At 41.0% G+C, this 19,298-nt stretch overlaps 1 protein-coding gene across 1 annotated transcript in view; it reads left to right on the forward strand.

Moving 5' to 3' along the window:
- The window catches only part of PEX14 (peroxisomal biogenesis factor 14), a 271,924-nt gene that overhangs the window by 220,674 nt on the left and 31,952 nt on the right, over nucleotides 1-19,298 (forward strand). Inside the window, exon 5 of the mRNA XM_007942619.2 lies at nucleotides 17,639-17,767. Within this exon, the coding sequence (XP_007940810.2) occupies nucleotides 17,639-17,767 (129 nt within the window). The remainder of the gene's footprint in view (nucleotides 1-17,638; nucleotides 17,768-19,298) is intronic.

Consider the following 19,298-nt stretch of genomic DNA (forward strand, 5'->3'; position numbering starts at 1 on the left):
AGCAAATGTGATCAATTTAGCATTTGAAGAATCTGGGTGAAGGGTATGTGGGAATTCTTTGTACTATTCTTAGAACTCTTCAGGAAGTCTGAAAGTATTTCACAATAAAAAGTTTTTATTTTAAAGGGAAGGAAAATACAGATACTTCCAGATAAATAAAAACAGAGAATTTATCTTCAGCAGACCTGTACTGAAAGAAACACTAAAGGAAGTTTTTGGGGCGAAAGAAAAGAATCCTTCATGAAAACTAATTCACGAAGAAATGGAGAGCATAGGAAAGGGCAAATATAATGAATAGTGGCTATATTAAATAATGTCTTTATTGTGGAATTTAAAATATATGTATAATTGAAATAATGACAGCAATAACAAAAAGTGATGAGATGAAGTTAGAGAGTTAGCATTGTTGCTAGCGTTTTTGGGGGATGTGGTAAGATTTCTCATTTATATGAAACTATAGTAAGTCAGAGGAGCTCTGGTAACATAGTGCCTAATGCACTTGACTGCTAACCAAAAGGCTGGTGGTTCAAACCCACCAGCCACTCCTCGGAAGGAAGGGTGAGCAATTTATTTCCGTAGTGATACTGCCTCAGAAACCCAAGGAGGGGTTGCTACGAGTCAGGGCTGACTTGACGGCACATAACCACAACAACATAGTAAGTCAGGAGCCCTGGTGGTACAGTGGTCGAGTGCTTGGCTGCTAACCCAAAGATTGGCGGTTGAAACCCACCAGCTGTTCTGTGCGAGAAAGATACGGTGTTCTGCTTCTGTAAGGACGACTGATGGCTTTGGGAACCCTACGGGGCAGTTCTACTCTGTCCTGTAGGGTTGCTATGAGTCAGAATTGATTCAATGGCAGTGGGTTTGGTTTAAAACACATTAAATGCTAATTTACATTTAAATGGAAAAACTTGTGAAATTTGATAAGTTCTTTAGCTTAATCAGTAATATAATACTGATGTTAATTTCTTGTTTTTTTATCAAAGTCCTATGATTATGTAAGATGTTAATATTAGAGGAAACTGGGAACAACTTTTATGTAAATGTGAAATTAGTTCAAAATAAAAAGTTTGCTAAAGTAGTAATATGGAAAAATGTTTATGATAAAATGTTAAGTGACAAGCAATATACAAAATTTTATGCACACTTTGATTGTAAAAGCATAGTGCCTAAGGCACTTGACTACTCACCAGAAGGCTGGCGGTTCAAACCCACCAGCCACTCCTCGGAAGGAAGGTTGGGCAATCCTACTTCCGCAGTGATACTGCCTCGGAAACCCAAGGAGGGGTCACTATAAGTCGGGCCGAGTCGACGGCAAACAACAACAACAACAACATAGAGAAGAGAATACACAAATATAATAACTGTGGTGTCAAGAGCAGTGGTAACAATTATTTTCACTATTTCTAATAGTATCAAATTACTTTCATAATTAAAAAGATTTGAGGATTCTAAGGGGCTTTTGTTTATGTGTGTGGGTTATATCAACTGATACTATATTACAAATTAAATCTACAGATTTAAAAAGTATTAATTCATTTAAATTACAGTGATAAACCCATAGCATGCTAACATACATAACAGTTTTTATGAAAAATAACTATATTTTCTAAAACAATTGTTGAGAAAAGTGATGTTTCATGTTTTTGCAAATTTCTCTAATAGCTGACTTAATTGAGGACAGCTGGATTCTCTATCTGCTTCTGTGTTCAATCTGTTGTGATAATGTTGTTTTGGTTGAAATATAGGAAGAAAATCTAGCTTTGCATGGACGTGTAGTTTGGTAAAAGGAGGAGTATTTTAATAGCTTTCTCAGATAATTGGGCATGTTCTTTGATTCTGTTACCAATACTCAACAGGTGGTAGTTTTGTAAAGATTAGTTGAAACCTCATCAATGAATGTTTTATACTTTGTTACATTAAAATCCACTGATGCACTTTAAATAGATCTTTTACCCTTACATGATTTTGTTTGTAAGTTCTTGGACTGGCCATTTGGAAAATATCTATTCACTGAGATATGCATATCTTCCAAATGTTGGCACATTTCTTATACAATATCAAAAAACCCACATTCAGTAATGTCACTACTGATCTCATCAGAAAAGTCTTTAAATATTGAGAAGCTGCCAAGCTCATTCATAGTGGTAGATATACATTTTCTAAAATTCTAATTTTCATTTGAAAGCTTAAATTTTATCATTGGCAATAAATACTGACTTGTTTTCCTTAAAGTAAGAGACACACTTCACTCATGTTTTTGAGAAAATGTCTGCCAAATACTGATGTCTGAGTAACCACAGTTTGTTAATTGTTCATTCAGGTAACTATAGCATTCCATGAGAAATGTCTAGTTCAGCTCACAACTCAGTCATGTAAGTGCTTTTCCTCCAGACAAGTACCTCAGCACATAGCAGAGGTGTTTTATACGTGCTTCCCATCTCAGCACACAAAAATTAAAAAGATAGGTATCTGAGGGTTGAGATTTTATAAAATAATAGCTTTTACTGCTTCTTTAAGGACATTCTTATATGAAACTGGAATCTTTTATTATTTTTTACAGTTTGTGATTAGGAATACAGAGACTGCTAGTGCAGTTTGGTGCCTCTGCCTTGATGTATGCTAAAGTGCCAGCAATTTTACCCAGCCTTGCTTCTGTACCATTATTGTAAATGTCAACATAGTGAAAAGGGCAAATAGTATTATTATGAAAATTATTTGACCTCACTAATCCCTGAAAGGGAGCTCTGGTAGCATAGTGGCTAAAGCACTTGACTGCTAACCAGAAGGCTGGCGGTTCAAACCCACCAGCCACTCCTCGGAAGGAAGGTTGGGCAATCCTACTTCCGCAGTGATACTGCCTCGGAAACCCAAGGAGGGGTCTTTATGAGTCGGGGGGCCAGCTCAACGGCACATAATAACAATCCCTGAAAGGGTCTGGTGAACCCAAGGTGTCTGCAAGCCACACCTTTAGAACTCTTGGTCTTGGTAACCATAAGAGGAATATTAAGAGAGTGTATAAGTACAAAATAATAGGGGGAAAAACTGAATTAAAACGAAGGCACGAAGAAAGAAAAAACATTAAACAGGTGAAAAAGAAAATAAATTGTAAGATGGAAAATATAAACCTCAAAATTTCAGTTTTTCCATTAAATATAAATGGACTAAATACTCCATTGAAAGCCATGTTTGTTAAGATTAGATTCAAAAGAAAACAAAACAAAACAACTACATTAAATACTGCTTACATCAGACGTATCTTTAATAGAAAGACATAAGGGTTAAAAGCAAAACTCTGTAAAAAGGTACACCATGTAAACCCTAACTAAAAGAAACCTAGAACTGATGTCAGATGAGGCAGATTTTAAAGTGGTGTCAGAGGTGAAGAGGGAAATTTCATAATGATAAAAAGATTAATTTCCAAGAATTTTGAATAACTATGTATGTATGTGTGTGTATCTATCTATCTAGACACATATATACCTAATAAAACAGCTTCAATATACATAAAGAATAATTTGACAGAACTAAAAGAAGAAGAATACAATGCCATTCCTCTTCAGTTTCTCATTCCTGGCATAGTAGTCTGGGAGCTCTGGTAGCATAGTGCCTAAGGCACTTGACTGCTAACCAGAAGGCTGGCAGTTCAAACCCACCAGCCACTCCTCGGAAGGAAGGTTGGGCAATCTATTTTTGTAGTGATACTGCCTTGGAAACCTAAGGAGGGGTTGCTATGAGTCGGGTCCAACTCAATGGCACATAACAACAACAACAACAACGGCATAGTAGCCATATGATTGATTCAAAATGGCTGATACCAGTCCATTTCAGCCTGGTATCTAATGCCTAGGATATCAATCTTTGTGAATTCCATTTCAGTTTTTACAAATTCCAGTTTTTCTAGGTTCATACTTCATGCATTCCGTGTTCCGATCATTAATGATTGAGCAAATGAAGGCCCCAAAAACTTTACTCCATCCATGTCATTAAGGTTGACTCCACTTTGAGGAGGCAGCTCTTCCTCAGCAGTATTTTGAGTGTCTTCCAACCTGATGGGCTTATCTTCCAGCACTGTATCAGACAGTGTTTCAGGGCTATTCATAAAGTTTTCGGTGGGCGAGTTTTTCAGAAGTGGATGGCTCCATCCTTCTTCCCAGTCTGTTAGTCTGGAAGCTCCTCTGAAACCTGTCCACCATGGGTGACCTGCTGGTATTTGAAATACTGGTGACATAGCTTAAGCCTCACTGCAACATGCAAGCCACCACAGTGTGGACAAACTAAGAGATGAGTGGTAGGTTGGACATTTTGAATCAAACATACATATGGTCTACTATGCCAGGAATGACAAATTGAAGAGGATTGGCATCATAGCTGTGGTCAAAAAGAACATTTCAAGATCTATCCTGAAGTAGTGCTGTCAGAGATAGGATAATATCCATACACCCGCAAGGAAGACTAGTTATTACTATTATTATTCAAATTTACACACCAACTGCTAAAGCCAAAGATGAAGAAATTTATTTTTACCGACTTCTGCACTCTGAAATTGACCAAAAATGCAATTAAGATGTATAGGTAAGTACTGGTGATTGGAATGCAAAAGTTGGAAACAAGAAGCATAGGTAGTTGCAAAATATGCCCTTTGTGGTGATAGAAATGACACTAGAGATCACATGATAGAATTTTGCAAGACCAACGACTTACTCATTGCAGATACTTTTTTCCAGCAACATAAATCATGGCAATACATATGTATCTCACTAGCTGGAATACACAGAAATCAAATCTACTGTATCTATGGAGAGAGGTGATGGAGAAATTCAATAACATCAGTCAGGACAAGGCCAGGTACTGACTATAGAACAGACCATCAATTGCTCATATGCAAGTTTAAGTTGAAACTGAAAAAAATTAAAACAAGTCCACAAGAGCCAAAATATGACCTTGATTATATCCCACCTGAATTTAGAGACCATGTATAGAATAGATTTAATGCATTGAACACCAATGACTGAAGACCAGACGAGTTGTGGGATGACACCAAGAACATCATACGTGAAGAAAGCAAAAAGCATTAAAGAGACAGGAAAGGAAGAAAAGACCAAAATGGATGTCAGAAGAGACTGAAACTTGCTCTTGAATGGAGAGTAGCTAAAGCAAATGGAAGAAATGATGAAATAAAAGAGCTAAACAGAAGATTTCAAAGGGTAGCTCAAGAAGACAGAGTAAAGTATTATAATGAAACAATGCAAAGACTTGGAGTTTGAAAACCAAAAGGGAAGAACATACTTGGCATTCCTCAAACTGAAAGAACTGAAGAAAAAAATCCAAGCCTCCAGTTATAAATTGAAGTCTATGGGCAAAATATTGAACGATGCATGTTTCAGGAAGCATCAAAATAAGATGGAAGGAATTCTTAGTCACTACCAAAAAATTGGTTGATGTTCAACTACTTCAAGAGGAAGCATATGATGAAGAACTGATAATATTGAAGGGAGACATCCAAGCTACACTGAAGGAAGGAATTGGCAAAAAACAAGGCTCCAGTAATTATCAGAATATCCATTGAAATGTTTCAACAAATGGATGGAGTGCTGGAGGTGCTCACTCACTTATGCCAAGAAATTTGGAAGACAGCTACCTGGCCAACTGACTGGAAGAGATCCATATCTGTGGCCCATTCCAAAGAAAGGTGTTCCAACAGAATGTGGAAATTATCAAACAATATCATTAATATTACACATGAGTAAAATCTTGCTAAAAATCATTAAAAAATGATTGTAGTGATATATTTATAGGAAACATCCAGAAATGCAAGCTGGATTCAGAAGAGGATGGGAAACAAGGGATATCATTGCTGATGTCAGATTATCTTGGCTGAAAGCAAAGAACACCAGTAAAATGTTGACCTGTGTTTTATTGACTGTGCAAAGACACCCTACTGTGTGGATCACAACAAATTACGGAAATGTTGAGAAGAATGGGAATTCCAGAACACTTAAATGTGCTCATGAGGAATCTGTGCATAGACCAGGAGGCAGTTGTTTGAACAGAACAAATGGGTACTGCATGGTTCAAAATCAGGAAAGCTGTGCATCAGAGTTGTAACCTTTCACCGTACTTCTTCAGTCTGTATTCTGAGCACATAATCCAAGAAGCTGAACTATATGAAGAAGATTATATCATCAGGATTGGAGAAAAACTCATTAACAACCTGCAGTATACAGATGACACAACCTTCCTTGTTGAAAGTGAAGAAGACCTGAAGCACTTACCGTGAAGATCAAAGACTACAAGTCTTCAGTATGGATTATACCTCAACATAAAGAAAACAAAAATCCTCACCACTGGACCAGTAAACAGCATCATGATAAATGGAGAACAGATTGAAGTTGTCAGGGATTTCATTTTACTTGGATTCAAAATCAATGCCCATGCAGTAGTCAGTGAATTAGATGATGTATTGCACTAGGCAAATCTGCTGCAAAAGACCTGTTTACCCTGTTAAAGAGCAAAGATTTCACTTTGAAGACTAAAGTGAACCTGACCGAAGCCATAGTATTTTCAGTAGCCTCATATGCACGTGAAAGCTGGATGGTGAATAAGGAAGACCAAAGAATTATTGATGGATTTGAATTGTGATGTTGGTGAAGAATATTGAAAATACCATGGAAGAAGAAACAAATCTGCCTTGGAAGAAGTACCGCCAGAGTGCTCCTTAGAAGCGAGAATGACCAGATTTCTTCTCACCTACGTTGGTCATGTTGTCAGAAGGGACCAGACCTTGGAGAAAGATATCATGCTTGGTAAAGTGGAGGGTCAGAGAAAAAGGGGAAGACCCTCAAAAAGATGGATTGACACAGTGGCTGTCATGATGGGCTCAAGCATAGCAAAGATTGTGAGGATGGTGCATGACTGGGCAGTGTTTCATTCTTCATTCTGTTGTACATAGGGTCACTATGAGTTGGAGCCGACTTGATGACACTTAACGACAACAACAAAAGAAGAAGTGGACATACCTGATATAATGGGACATTTTAAAACATCTTTTTCAATAATTAGTAGTACAAACAGCTAAAAAAAAATCAAAATTCTAATAGCATGATTAACAAATATATATGGAGCTCTGGTAGCATAGTGCCTAAGGCACTTGACTGCTAACCAGAAGGCTGGCGGTTCAAACCCACCAGCCACTCCTCGGAAGAAGATGGGGCAATCTACTTCCGTAGTGATACTGCCTCGGAAACCCAAGGAGGGGTTGCTGTGAGTCCAGTCTGACTCAGTGGCATATAACAACAACTATATATATATATAACATTGTACCTAATAAGAATAGTAAAGTACAAAAATGTGTTCAACTGCAGTATTTATCAGAGAGATACAAATTAAAATCAGAAAGAGTTACCACTATACACCCACCATAATGACTAAAATTAAAAAAAACTTGAGTGCTTGGTATTGGATATTGAGCAACCAGAACTCTCCTACACTGTTGGGGGGAATGTAAATTGATACAACCAAACCACCTTGGAAACTGTTGATGCTGTTGTTAGGTGCCATCGAGTTGATCCACAACTCACAGCGGCCAAAAGTGACAGAATGAAACTGCCCCGTAGGGTTTTCTAGGTTGTAATCTTTATGGGAGCAGATACCAGGTCTTTCTTCTGTAGTCATTGAGTGGCTTCAAACTGCCAGTCTTTCGGTTAGCAGTTGACTGCTTAACTGTTGGACCATTAGGGTTCCTGGAAACTGTTGATAGTATCTGTTAAAACTGGTAGTATTCAGCCTCTGATCCAGCAGTTCCCCTCCATAGTGTGCTCATAGAGCCCACAAACTGGAATCAACTCAAATGTGCATCATGTGTAAAATAGGAAATGTGTGGTTCATCCCTATAATGGAATACTGTGCAAAGAGTGACTGAACTGTGTCTTCTTGCGACAACAATCTCACAAGCATAATGTTGCAAAAGAAGCCCTTCACAAACGAATACAAGCTGTATTATTCTATTTGTATAAAGTTCAAAAACAAATAAAAATAATCTGGTACTAGAAGTTAGTGCCTCAGAGGAGACATGAGGGAGGTTCCTGGGTGTTTTTATTCTAGTTTTTTTGATCTGGTTGTTTTCACTGTGAAAATTCATTATACTAGTCACATAAAATCTGCATACTTTCCTTTATGTATATTGAACATCAAGAAAGTGTACTTAAAACTATAGTGAGGCCATCTTTTATACCTTTAAAGATGGTAGAGGTAAAAGGCTCCATAACATCATGTAGGTAAGGTCGTGAGGACTGGGCCCGCTCATACTGGTAGGAATGTAAGTGGAAACAAACTTTAAGGATGGCAAGACTTACCAAAATCAAAACTGCACACATCTGAGTACTCCTTCTGGGAGCATACTTGCACATGTACAATAACATGTACAAGGACTTTTATTGTGGCTTTGTAACAGCAACTGTTCAATAGGGAACAAATTAAATAAATCATGTTGCATTCATAATGGAATAGCATAGAGCCCCTCAGTAGAATGAGAGAGCTCTATAGGTACTAATATGGAATATTCTCCAAGATTCATTAGGTGAAAATAGCAAGGTATAGAATAGTGTGTGCGGTATGTTATCATTTTTGTGTGTGTATGTGTGTGTGCATGTATATGCATGTACATATGTGTATATATACACATAAACACATGCATACATATGTACTTGCATATTCATAGACTGTCTTCATTTTTGTGGGCTTTGAGTTGAGTCTGACTCATAGCAACTCTGTATGACAGAGATAACCTGCCCCATAGGGTTTCCTAGGCTATAATTTTTACTGGAGCAGATTGCCAGTCTTTTATCAAAACCTCAGTATTGCTGCATTTAGTTCACTGCTAAAATGGTCTGTCTGCCTGCTTCACTGATAGTGACTTCCCAGTATGGTGGCCTCTTGTGACAAGATTTTCTTTGAGGAGCAAATTAGGAATAAAAAAATGTCCACCTTGATGTGTGGCCAGCAGTGGAGTTTCCCAAATCTGATTGTTTTAAGTAACATATGAACCAGCGTGTGGCTGCACACCCCACACACCCCCAAAGCAAATGTGTGTTTTGTTGCAGTAATGGAAACATTTCCATTGGTGAAGCAAATATTTAGAGCTGAAAGAAACATTTGGGCATCCAGGATGTGTCAAAATAGAACAGATGTCTGTCTTTTAAAAACACATTTAAAAAAAAAAAAAAAGCCACCTTGTACTTGGCTGCTGTGGTTATAGCCACAATGGGTTAAACACAAGATTAGAAACTACAGATGTCACTGTAATCCCAGCTCCTGGGCATGTCTTTTTTTTTTTAATTAGGATTTGGGTGAAGATTTACAGAGTAAATTCACTTTTCATACAGCAGTTCACATATACTTTGTCTCATGTCATTGACCAAAATTTACAATGCAGCAGCTCCCCTCCCACTTCCTCCCCATAGTTACCTCCTCCCAGTGTCCATCCCTTCATACTCTTCTGCACCCTGAGCTATCTCCCTGTGCATAAGCAGCCCTTCCTTCTCCCATGATTGTTCTCTCCAGGGCGTGTGTCTACTTGAGGTAAATGTTTAACTCACATGCCTGTACTTTGTTTGGCTGGAAACCACAGGTGTGGGTTCAATTCCAGACCTGAAGGGCAGCTAGGGGCCATAGTCTCAGTGGTTACACCAGGCTCTATTGGACCAGCAAACCTGGTCCCCACCTTCTTTTTTTTTTTTTTTGGTCCTGGGCAAGTCTTGATACGTGTATTTCTGTCTTGTATTTTCTCTTATAGAAAATGGGAATAAAAATTCTGAGTAATTTTGTTGATTAATTTTTTTTCTCAATAGTTTCTTTAATCTTGAAAATAAATTATTCTTTTGAATCAGAAATAGATTCACATGGAACAAGTTCAAAAGGATATACAGTGAAAAGTCTGCATTCTGTGTGTGTCCCCAGCGGTCCTGTCCTCTCCCTTACCAGATACAACCACTGGTACCAGTTTCTTGTCTGTGTTTCTTTTATTTCATACACATACACACAACTAAACATGTGTAAGTATATATGTGTACATATATTCTGTCTTTCAGACTTTATTTTGAATTAATTATAGATCCACAAGAAGTTGTAAAAACAGTACACAGAGCTCTCATGTAACCCTTCACCTAGTTTCCCCCGTGCTGCATATATTCCGTTTGGTTTTCTTTTCTTTTGGGGACTGATTCTAAGAGTTTGCTTATTTAAAATGCGGTGCCTGTGTTAGATAGCAGAGGGGAGCAACATGCTGGCCCCACCCTCACCACCGGAAAGCAGCCTGGGATTGGCAGGCTTGCTTATGCCTCTGGTGCTTACCCTGGCTTGTAAAACAGAAGGAAAAAAACAAAACCAACCAACCAACCAAACAAACAAACAAAACAAGAGATAACCCAGATGAGCTCCAACTTCGAGTCCAGTTCTGAATTTCTTTGCTTGTCAAAGGTGTTTTTCTTTCTTTTTAAACAAACTTCATGGTGTCTTTTGAAAAAGAAGCAAAATTTGAGTATTGTTAAAAGTGTTTGGTCTTGAGTAGCAGTGGCTCCCGATTGTCAATGCTTTGGCCTCTAAGAGCAGAGCTTCTCCCCTTGGTCCTGGTAAGCGCACCGCACTGCACCGGGAGAAGGCTGACTTCCCAGCCTGTTGCCAAGTCCTGGGGGGCCAGAGTCGTCTGTTGCTATTATCCTTTGGAATTGATGATCAGATATTGAAAGCAACTTTTCTTTGCTTTTGTTTCTAATTTAGCCAAAAGGGATTAAAAAGAAAACAACAATAACTACTAAAAAACACCTTTAGACTAAAACCCACTGCTCTTGAGCCCATTCTGACTCATAGCAACCCTAGAGGAAGGAGTAGAATTACCCCATATGATTCCTAGGCTGTAAATTTAATAGAAGCAGACTGCCACATCTTTCTCCTGTGGAGCAACTGATGAGTTCAAATTGGCTGGGTTCGTGGCCGAGTACTGTAACCACTGTGCCACCAGGGCTCTTGCCTTTAGATTGTACATCTGAAAGTAGGCATCTTAGATACTGATTGGAAGCCCTCCCAATCTTTCATATGAGAGATCTCAATTTGTGTTACACAGGGGGGCAGCTCACTTCTGTCTTGTTCACCAGTTATACTACTCCCCAGAGAAGTGCAATAAATTTTATAGGGAAGTTTCCTCCTTGTGCGGAAGGAGCTGAGCTCAATGACTGGTGTGGCTGATATAATTTAGGGCTCCAAGGGACTATGTCTGCCTCGTGGAATCACGTATCAAATTTAAATGTACAACAACTTTTGATCTTGGCTGATTTGGCTATGTCATTGATACCACTGGGCGCTGGACCTGACAATTGACCTCAGCCTATCTGATTTTGAATTAAACTGTACCCCATATCTTGCATATAGTTCGTTGCTGAAATGGTCCTCTGCCTGCTTCACTGGTGGCGACTTTGGATCTTGCCTGCTGATGCTCTACGTTTCTTACCACTTATCCTTTGAAAACCTCTTAACTTGGGCTTTGAAGTGGCTGAGATTTCGTAGCCCTGCTTTGCTGAGAGGCTGAGAGAGCCTGGTCTTCTTCACTGACCTCAAGAAAGCAGACTTGCCTGATTATTCAGTCTTTAAACTAGCAGAGAAATACATTTTGCACCGTCTTTTTACTCGGTAATTTATACTAGCAGACGTGGCTGGGTGATATCCAGTGTCCTTTTGTCTTTGTGTTTATTTTTCTTCCACATTTAATGTATTTAAAGGCTATATTGCCTTTATGGTTCACTGGGAGAAGGAGCGGATTGGTGTAAGTTTTAATGAGAGGTCCCTGAGCTCTCGGGGGGTTGAGATGAGAATTATATTCTTGATTAGGTACCCTTCTTTCCTTAGATGGCAGGAGGCAGTGTTTTGCCACTTTTTGAAATAGCACTTCTACCTAACAATTTTTAAAAGGATACCGTAAGAATATACCATTTCAGGGCCTTATCAACAACTTTTTCTCCTGTTGTTTGAACTTTCCTCAGTTAAGGAGAGGGGAAAGTCTCAGGTCTTGTTCTTGACTTTACGTATCAATATCAAGATGGTGAAAACCAGCCCCCCGTCAGGTCAGTTTTTATAAAAACTCGTTCATTCAGGGGAATGATCTTTGGAATTAGTTTTCTCAAAAACAGTTTTTGTTGCTTGGGAATAGTTCTTCAGCAGAGGAGAAAGCGCAGTTGGCTTATTTGCTTAATATTTTAACCAAGTGAATTAGGTTGGGGGGGCAGGGGGAGGGGGATGGAAAAGTGGGTAGGGGAGGCCCCATAAACAAGGTGATATATAATATTTTTTTTGTTCTCCTTTTAAATAAATACCGATCAGCTTTATGTTCAGAGACAATAGGAGCCGTTGGCTTAAATTTGCAGTTTACTGTATTTATGGCTGTAATATCAAGGTGCTGCCGTCGTAATTTCATGCCCCAATGAGAAGAGCAAGGTCGAAGCAAATGCTTCCATCGGCATCTGCTAACACACTAACTCATAAACAAGGCCCGGCTGGATCAGGTGGCACGGAATAATACAGGCTAATGAAATACAGCACAGCTTTCCATTACTGTTAGTTTTTACAGTGTCGTCATTACGTATAATTTATGTTTAAAAAATTCAATTTTATACAAGGCACTGGGAAATAGGGGTCTACAGGTCATCCAACGACTTTTAGAGGCTCCGAGAGTCCTTATTGTACTCTACTGTTCTAACAAAATGTTAATAAAATAAAATAAAAATCCTGTTTTCCTTTCCCCTCCTCTAACCTTTTCTGAGAGAGTTGATTTTTCTTTTAATTTGGGGAGTATTTTTAGCTGGATGTCTTCTCTGCCTCATCTCCTCCAGGAGTGTGCCCAGGGAGATAACTAGTGGTGCTCTGAGAGAGGTGACCCTGCCAGTGTCCCGAACCCCAGATGAATCACCTGAGGCCTGTAAACAGAGGGACTGCGCGCAGGAAAGAGGATGATAGCCTGCGGCACCAGCCCTGAACTGCCACCTTTGGCTGCTGGCTCTCTGGCCTTGCCCTTAATCCCAGTCAGATGCTACGTTTTTATTAGAAAACTCAGGCTGGGTTTCAAGGTGCTGTCGGGCCTTCCTGACCTCACTTCTCTTCAAACTCCTTTTGAACCCTTCTGGCCTCGCTGCTGTTGGACATGAGGGATGCCCAGGGCACTGCTGCCTGTCTCGTCTCTCCTTCTGTCTCACCTGCACATGCCCAGCGGTCACTGGGGACAGAGTTGAGGTTACTGATTCTGAGAAGCCCGTGCACAGCCAGTTCCACAGAACAAGACAGCCTTCCTGCGGTCCGGTTTTGTACCAGTTGTGGGAAAGGTGCCTGCAGCATTGTGCTCTCAGGCAGTCAACTGGCTCACAAAGTCAATTAGTTTGGTTTTGTTTGCATTTTAAGGAAACCTGTAGAAAAGGAAAACAAATTTGTTTGTCTTTTAGGGGATGAAAATGGGCAGGTGTGGCCACCCCGAGGTCCTTCTGTTCAGTTGCGGAAGAGTGAAATGGGGCTTAATTAATCAATAGGGTTTAGCTCACTTGTTTTCTTTAAAAAGGACCTGCCCTCGAGAGAAAGTGTTGGAAAAGAGATCTTTGCTTTGCTTGTACAGTGGGGTGGCAGGCGGCTGGCTCCTTGCTAAAGAACTGTTTGGTGGTTTTGGGAAGTAGATTGCAAAACGTTGCTTTGATTTGGGGTATGCAAGGTGTTCCGTTTCCTTTGAATTGTGTGCTGTGTTTTGCAGCTGAGACAACTATGGGCCTACCACAGTGACTAACTCCTGCTCACATCCAGTGCGCTCGTGCATGCCTTGTTCCCACTGCTCTTGGCTAAAGCTAGTGAGTGAATGGCACGGCTGACCAGGCCTTCCTTAGTTTCTATTAATGTATTTTCACTGTCAGTGCTGCCGACTGCGGGGAAGGGGGTGTTAGGGGGCTGGAGGAGGAAACTGGCCAAGTGGCGGTGGTGAGGTAATGGAAGGAGTATGTGAGTACAGAGTGCTAGTGGTGCCATGGAATGCAGATGGACACATTCACTCAGAAAAGCTCAGGCTTTATTAAAATGGGTTAATTTCTTCCAAAGGCAGCAGCTTGAGGAGGACTTGCAGTGGAGGGAGAGGATGGGAGGAAGCTTGCAGCCATAGGGTGGTGAGCCCTTTGCTCTGTCCCTCTGCTCTTTGCAGCCCTTGCTCAGTCCCTCTGTGGTTAGATTATTCCTTGCAGATAGCAATCAACTGGAAGGAAGTGTGTGTGTCTAATTTGCATGAGATTATTTAAAACAAAACAAAAAAAAAAAGGTCTGCATTAGTCAGGGTGATGGTAAACAACGCAAAGAGATGCCTTTTATAATATAGCCTGAGCTCAGCTTTCAGAGCCAAATATAATTCACTTACAATTGGCAGTTTCCTTTATTATTCCTTTTAACCTTTTGAATTCTGCAAGGTCTTCATTGGAAGCTCTCTAGATCTCCACTCTTTATCTGGATAGGGGTGTGTGGGGGAATGGGACTAGGGAACCTGGATTTCTTATAGATGGTCCTATGGCAATATCTCATCCCTAAAGCCAGGTCATTTCAGCATTAGGAGCCGATGACATCCCCCAAGATGGTCAGCCCTACCTAAGCTGGGAACACTCCAGGGGAAGAGGAGATTCAGGGGAGCATGGGCACCAGCCTCTGAGAGGCATATGAGACTGATTGGAGTTAGAATATGAGGAGACCAGGGCTGTCTTACTTATCACTTAGGTGGTGGTCTAAGAGTTGTCCAGGTGTCATTCACAAGAGGGCCCACAGGTTATGTTCCCATGTTGTTTTGGTGTAGCCCCCAAAACAATATTCATTGGCTCTTATCTCTAGATTGGGGTGCCTATGCTGGAAGTAGGAGAAAAAAATTTAGTCTTTATCAAACCCTTTCACAAGACTGAAGATTTAAGATGTAGTTCCTGATTCTGTTGTCTGATGCCTGGTACCTCTGTGGGAGGTGCTGAGCCTGGGTTGTCATTGGCACGACCAGTCTTTCTTGTATGATTTGGCACATAGATTTTTACCCTCTTTGGGCTTCAGTTTTTTATCTCTTAAATGAGAGTATGGCAGGAGTGATGGTGCAGCTCAGAAATTTCTATTATTCAGTGAGATCGCTAAAATGCTTATTATTTTTTTTAAGAAGGAGAAAAATAATAATTCATTTCATGTAACTAAATCACAATCCTGATTCTGCTGGAGAACAAGGGATATCAGAATCCCAGCCAGTGTAAATTTAGAGCATCAAATGATAAGGTCTCTGAAAAATAAGAGCTTAGAAGGAAGTACCAATGCCCTTTAAGCCAGGGCTCAGTCGTGCGCTCAGCTAAAACATGCACGGAACATGTTTTATTAGGAAAATAGGCTCTGTAAAAGCTCAAGGCCAGAGGGCACAGAAGTGGGCAGGGAGGCCTGCCCCTTTAACCGGCTCCAGCTCTCAGGGCTGCAGTACAGTCTGTAACTTACTGTGTATTTCCCCAGCGTTAAACATTATTGTACTTGTTTATATTTGAAAGAGCCAAAAGGGAAAATGAGAATGCAACTGAATGCTCCTTTTGGGAAAATTATCCTCATTTGCAGCTAGTGGCTGACAAGGCACACGGACCACCAGGTTTATAAAATTCTATAGTGTACCAGTGACCATCAGCCTGTGCTGACGTTGCAGATGCACTGTCTTCTCTAATGGCCGATTATGAACTGGTTACAACACTGTCTTTCTAACGAGGACTCAGAAAAGGGTTCCCCTTCCTATTTAGTAGGAGTGATTGACGGTCACTACAAAGGCTGGAGTCTGGGAGGCACAAACTCAGGAGAAGTGTGGTCTCTGTTTTTGCCTGTTAGTCCTGTCCCTGTTCTTGGGAGGTAAAATGACAGGTAAAGCAAGCAGTCCCTTTGCAGCCAGGGAGTTAAGAGAGGGAAGAAGTCTCCTGTCTAGCCCTAGTATGCTCTTACTTAGTTTTTGTGTCTGGAAGGCGTTAAGTGCCAATAAATGATACTCTGAGTCCTGGAAGCTTTCTCCTTGGCGGGTCAGTCTGTTTGAGCATGGTGCTATCCGGGCAGTCCAGCAGCACTTCAGACAGTGGAGAGGTGCGGCCCGCCTACACTGGGCAGCTCCACTGTGAGACGAGGGGAGGGGGAAGAAGAGCTGCAGTTTCAAATGGGAACAGACCTCAACTGCTCTGTGCAAGAAGGAAAGAAAGAGTCCAAGGCTATTCAGCATAGTCATTCTCCCCTGATCGGTTGCGGTGGGGCCTGAAAAGTCTGAGGGATGGCTGTAGTCACCTCCTGTGCCAGTATGGCGCAGGGCCGAGCTGTGCTCTCCAGCATTAATGTGCACCATCTATTAGCCCCTTGGCACAGAGTGTGAGGCACCATGCTTTTGAAGATGCTGATCCTCAGAACCTCCTTGTACTTCATCCACCTCCAGGGGCAAATATACCATGCTGTGGGCCTCTAATGGAGCGCTGCCGACCAGATGTGGAAGAGCTCTCGCCTCGAGTTTAAAAGCTCCGCTCCCTGTTGCGGCTGGACTGGAGAGTGGGATTCCTGGAATAACACGGGCTGGCTGGAGTGGTCTTTTGCAGGCTAGTGTGACCTCCCACCTGCTTTTCCCACTCCAGTGGCCAGGGCTCTTTTGTACCCTCTCAGTTCCTTTCCGGGTTGGCCTTGGAGGAAGTTCTTCTCACACCTGTGAGCCACGCTGTGCTGCTGTTCTTTGGGTCGGTTAGGGCATCCCCCTGCCTGCCTCAGACCCACTGAAGCTATTCCAGCTGTGTGTCTGCTGGAAATGGGGTCTTCATGGGTTTCTCACTTGCCTTTCATTCTTTCATGGGTAAATCCTCTCCAAATGTTCTAGCCACTGCAGATGGCGCCCTGTGATTTCCTGATGTCCCACGTGCGGTGTTGGGAGGATGAAAAAAAAGGGAAAAAGAAAAACTAGCCAAAGGCGATATAGGCAGCCTGTGATAGGCTAGAGCAATAATCATCTGAAAGTTTGGGCCTGGCCTTGTTTTGTTCTGTTTTCTTGTTTTATTTTCTTCTTTACGTTCTGTATCCCATTCATACTAATCACAGTCAGTCCTGATTTTTCTTTTTATTTCTGCATTTGTCATAAAATAAAGCAAATTATTCCCGTCTTCGGAAACAATCTAGACTAATTAGTCGTCTCACCCAATAATTAGTTTTTTGTTTCCCTGTCTGTTTTCATGCATTATTGTTAGTTTTTTCCCCTCTTTTTTTTAACACCATTACAGATTAAAATGAGCCACATTTGCAGTTGATGGTATCTGTTTTCAGGGGAAGAATGGAGAATTGCAGTACAGAGCGACTTCAAAAGCAGCAATAAACTCAAGGATAAATTAAGGAAATTGAATGAGCCACATTTGGAAGCAGTGTTGAGGCTAATATTCTGTCGCTTAAGGTTAAATTGCAACTGAGAGGTTCCGGAGAATCCGAAATGGAGGCGGCAACTTCCCAGGGTGCTAGGCGTTCTGTGGCTGAGAGGGTCTTTTCTCAATGAAGACTGCATTGCGGCCATAGACAATGGAGAAGGGTACTCATCTGCAATTATGTCCTCTTCCCCCAGGGCTGACAGATGAAGAGATTGATTTGGCTTTCCAGCAGTCGGGCACTGCTGCCGACGAGCCTTCGTCCTTGGGCCCAGCCACACAGGTGGTTCCTGTCCAGCCCCCTCACCTCCTTCCTCAGCCATACAGTAAGTCACCCGCTCCCACTCCCACTTTAACCTTGATTGGGATTCAGGACTCTGGCCAGAGAGCAATTCTTCATGTCTCCCAAACTCACCAAGCTGGGAGAAACAGGGAACCCTGGAAAGCGCTTTGAGTTTTTCCCAAAGAATGTGACATACTCAAATACTCTTCTACTCAAACTTTTAAGTATGTGACAAAGTTTTAAGAAGAAATAAGGGACCAGAATAAATGAGTTTCATTATGTTATTTTGAATATTTTGGTTACAGGGAATAGTGAAAGTATCTGTTGGTCCTGTTTTTATTTCTTACACCAGTACTTTTGAATATTATGGTCTCCCTAGTGACAGCAAGGGTACCTGATGCATGAGTGCGTTCTCCTTTGCTCACTGAAATGACTTGTCTCCTAATTTTACTTTTGAAGTTAATATTAGTAGGCTTAGGTTGGTTGACCTTCTTCCCCCTCCCTCCTTCCTCCCCTTCTTTTTTCCTTTCTCCCCTCCCTTCCATTCCTTTCCTCTCTTCCTTCGAGTTCTGACTGTAAAAAACACATTGCTGTTGAGTCGATTCTGACTCATAGTGACCCTGTAGGACCAAGTAGGACCGTCCCATCGGGTTTCCAAGGCTGTAAATCTTTACGAGAGCAGACTACATCTTCTTCCTGCAGAGCAGATGATGAGTTAGAACCACAGGCCGAGCACATACAGTAGGAGTCTGTTAGAGAATTTCAGATTAAAATTTAAAGGTCCTTTTTAAATGTTGCTTTTGGTTATTATGCGAGACCATGACCTATGAGGGGTTTTGTTTTGTTGTTAAATGAAAACTACTCTAGGAATAAAGTTTATTCATGGTAGTAATAAATGTACACCTTCATAATACAGCCAGACCCCTTCTTTAAATCACTTATAAAAAGTCTAAAAGGAAGAAAACGTGGACTCCGAAGATATGGAAAATAGCTCAGTTTTATTTCTTTAACGTAATTCAGCACTGGATCTGTTATCTTTCAGAATATCTTTTCTATACAGTAATTGTCTTTATTTTCATTACCTATCTCAGAAATTTTATTTTTTCAAAAAATGATTCAAAATAGTATTAGATATTTAAAAGATTATTTTAAAATGACAGGTTCCTTTTGTTCCCCCAACACCTGGTTGGGAGCAACCTTCTTGCTCTGACTTCTCCAGTGTCAGCCACAGCTGACATTACAGATGAGCAAGCAAAGCCTTCTCTCCTCCATACCTGCCCAGCGGCCAGGTCCAGTGTCAGAATGGCCTTTGTGTATCGCAGATCTCATTTAGATACCTCCTTTCTTTCACTTTTCAGGATAAGGTTGGATGGCTGAGGCTGGTAACAGCACACTCTAGTTTATCTCATTCACCATTGCCTTGCTAACAAACCCATTAACATTATTATGACCTCTTAGAAAAGATGGTGTGGTGGCGCAGTGCCTAAGGGATTTGACTTCTAGCCCGAAGGCTGGCAGTTCAAACCCACCAGTCACTCCGAGGAAGGAAGACTGGGCAATCTATCTACTTCCTT

The sequence above is a fragment of the Orycteropus afer genome, unplaced genomic scaffold (genome assembly GCF_000298275.1).
Source record: "Orycteropus afer afer isolate SDZICR_OR568_19922 unplaced genomic scaffold, OryAfe1.0 scaffold00094, whole genome shotgun sequence".
NCBI lineage: Eukaryota > Metazoa > Chordata > Mammalia > Tubulidentata > Orycteropodidae > Orycteropus > Orycteropus afer.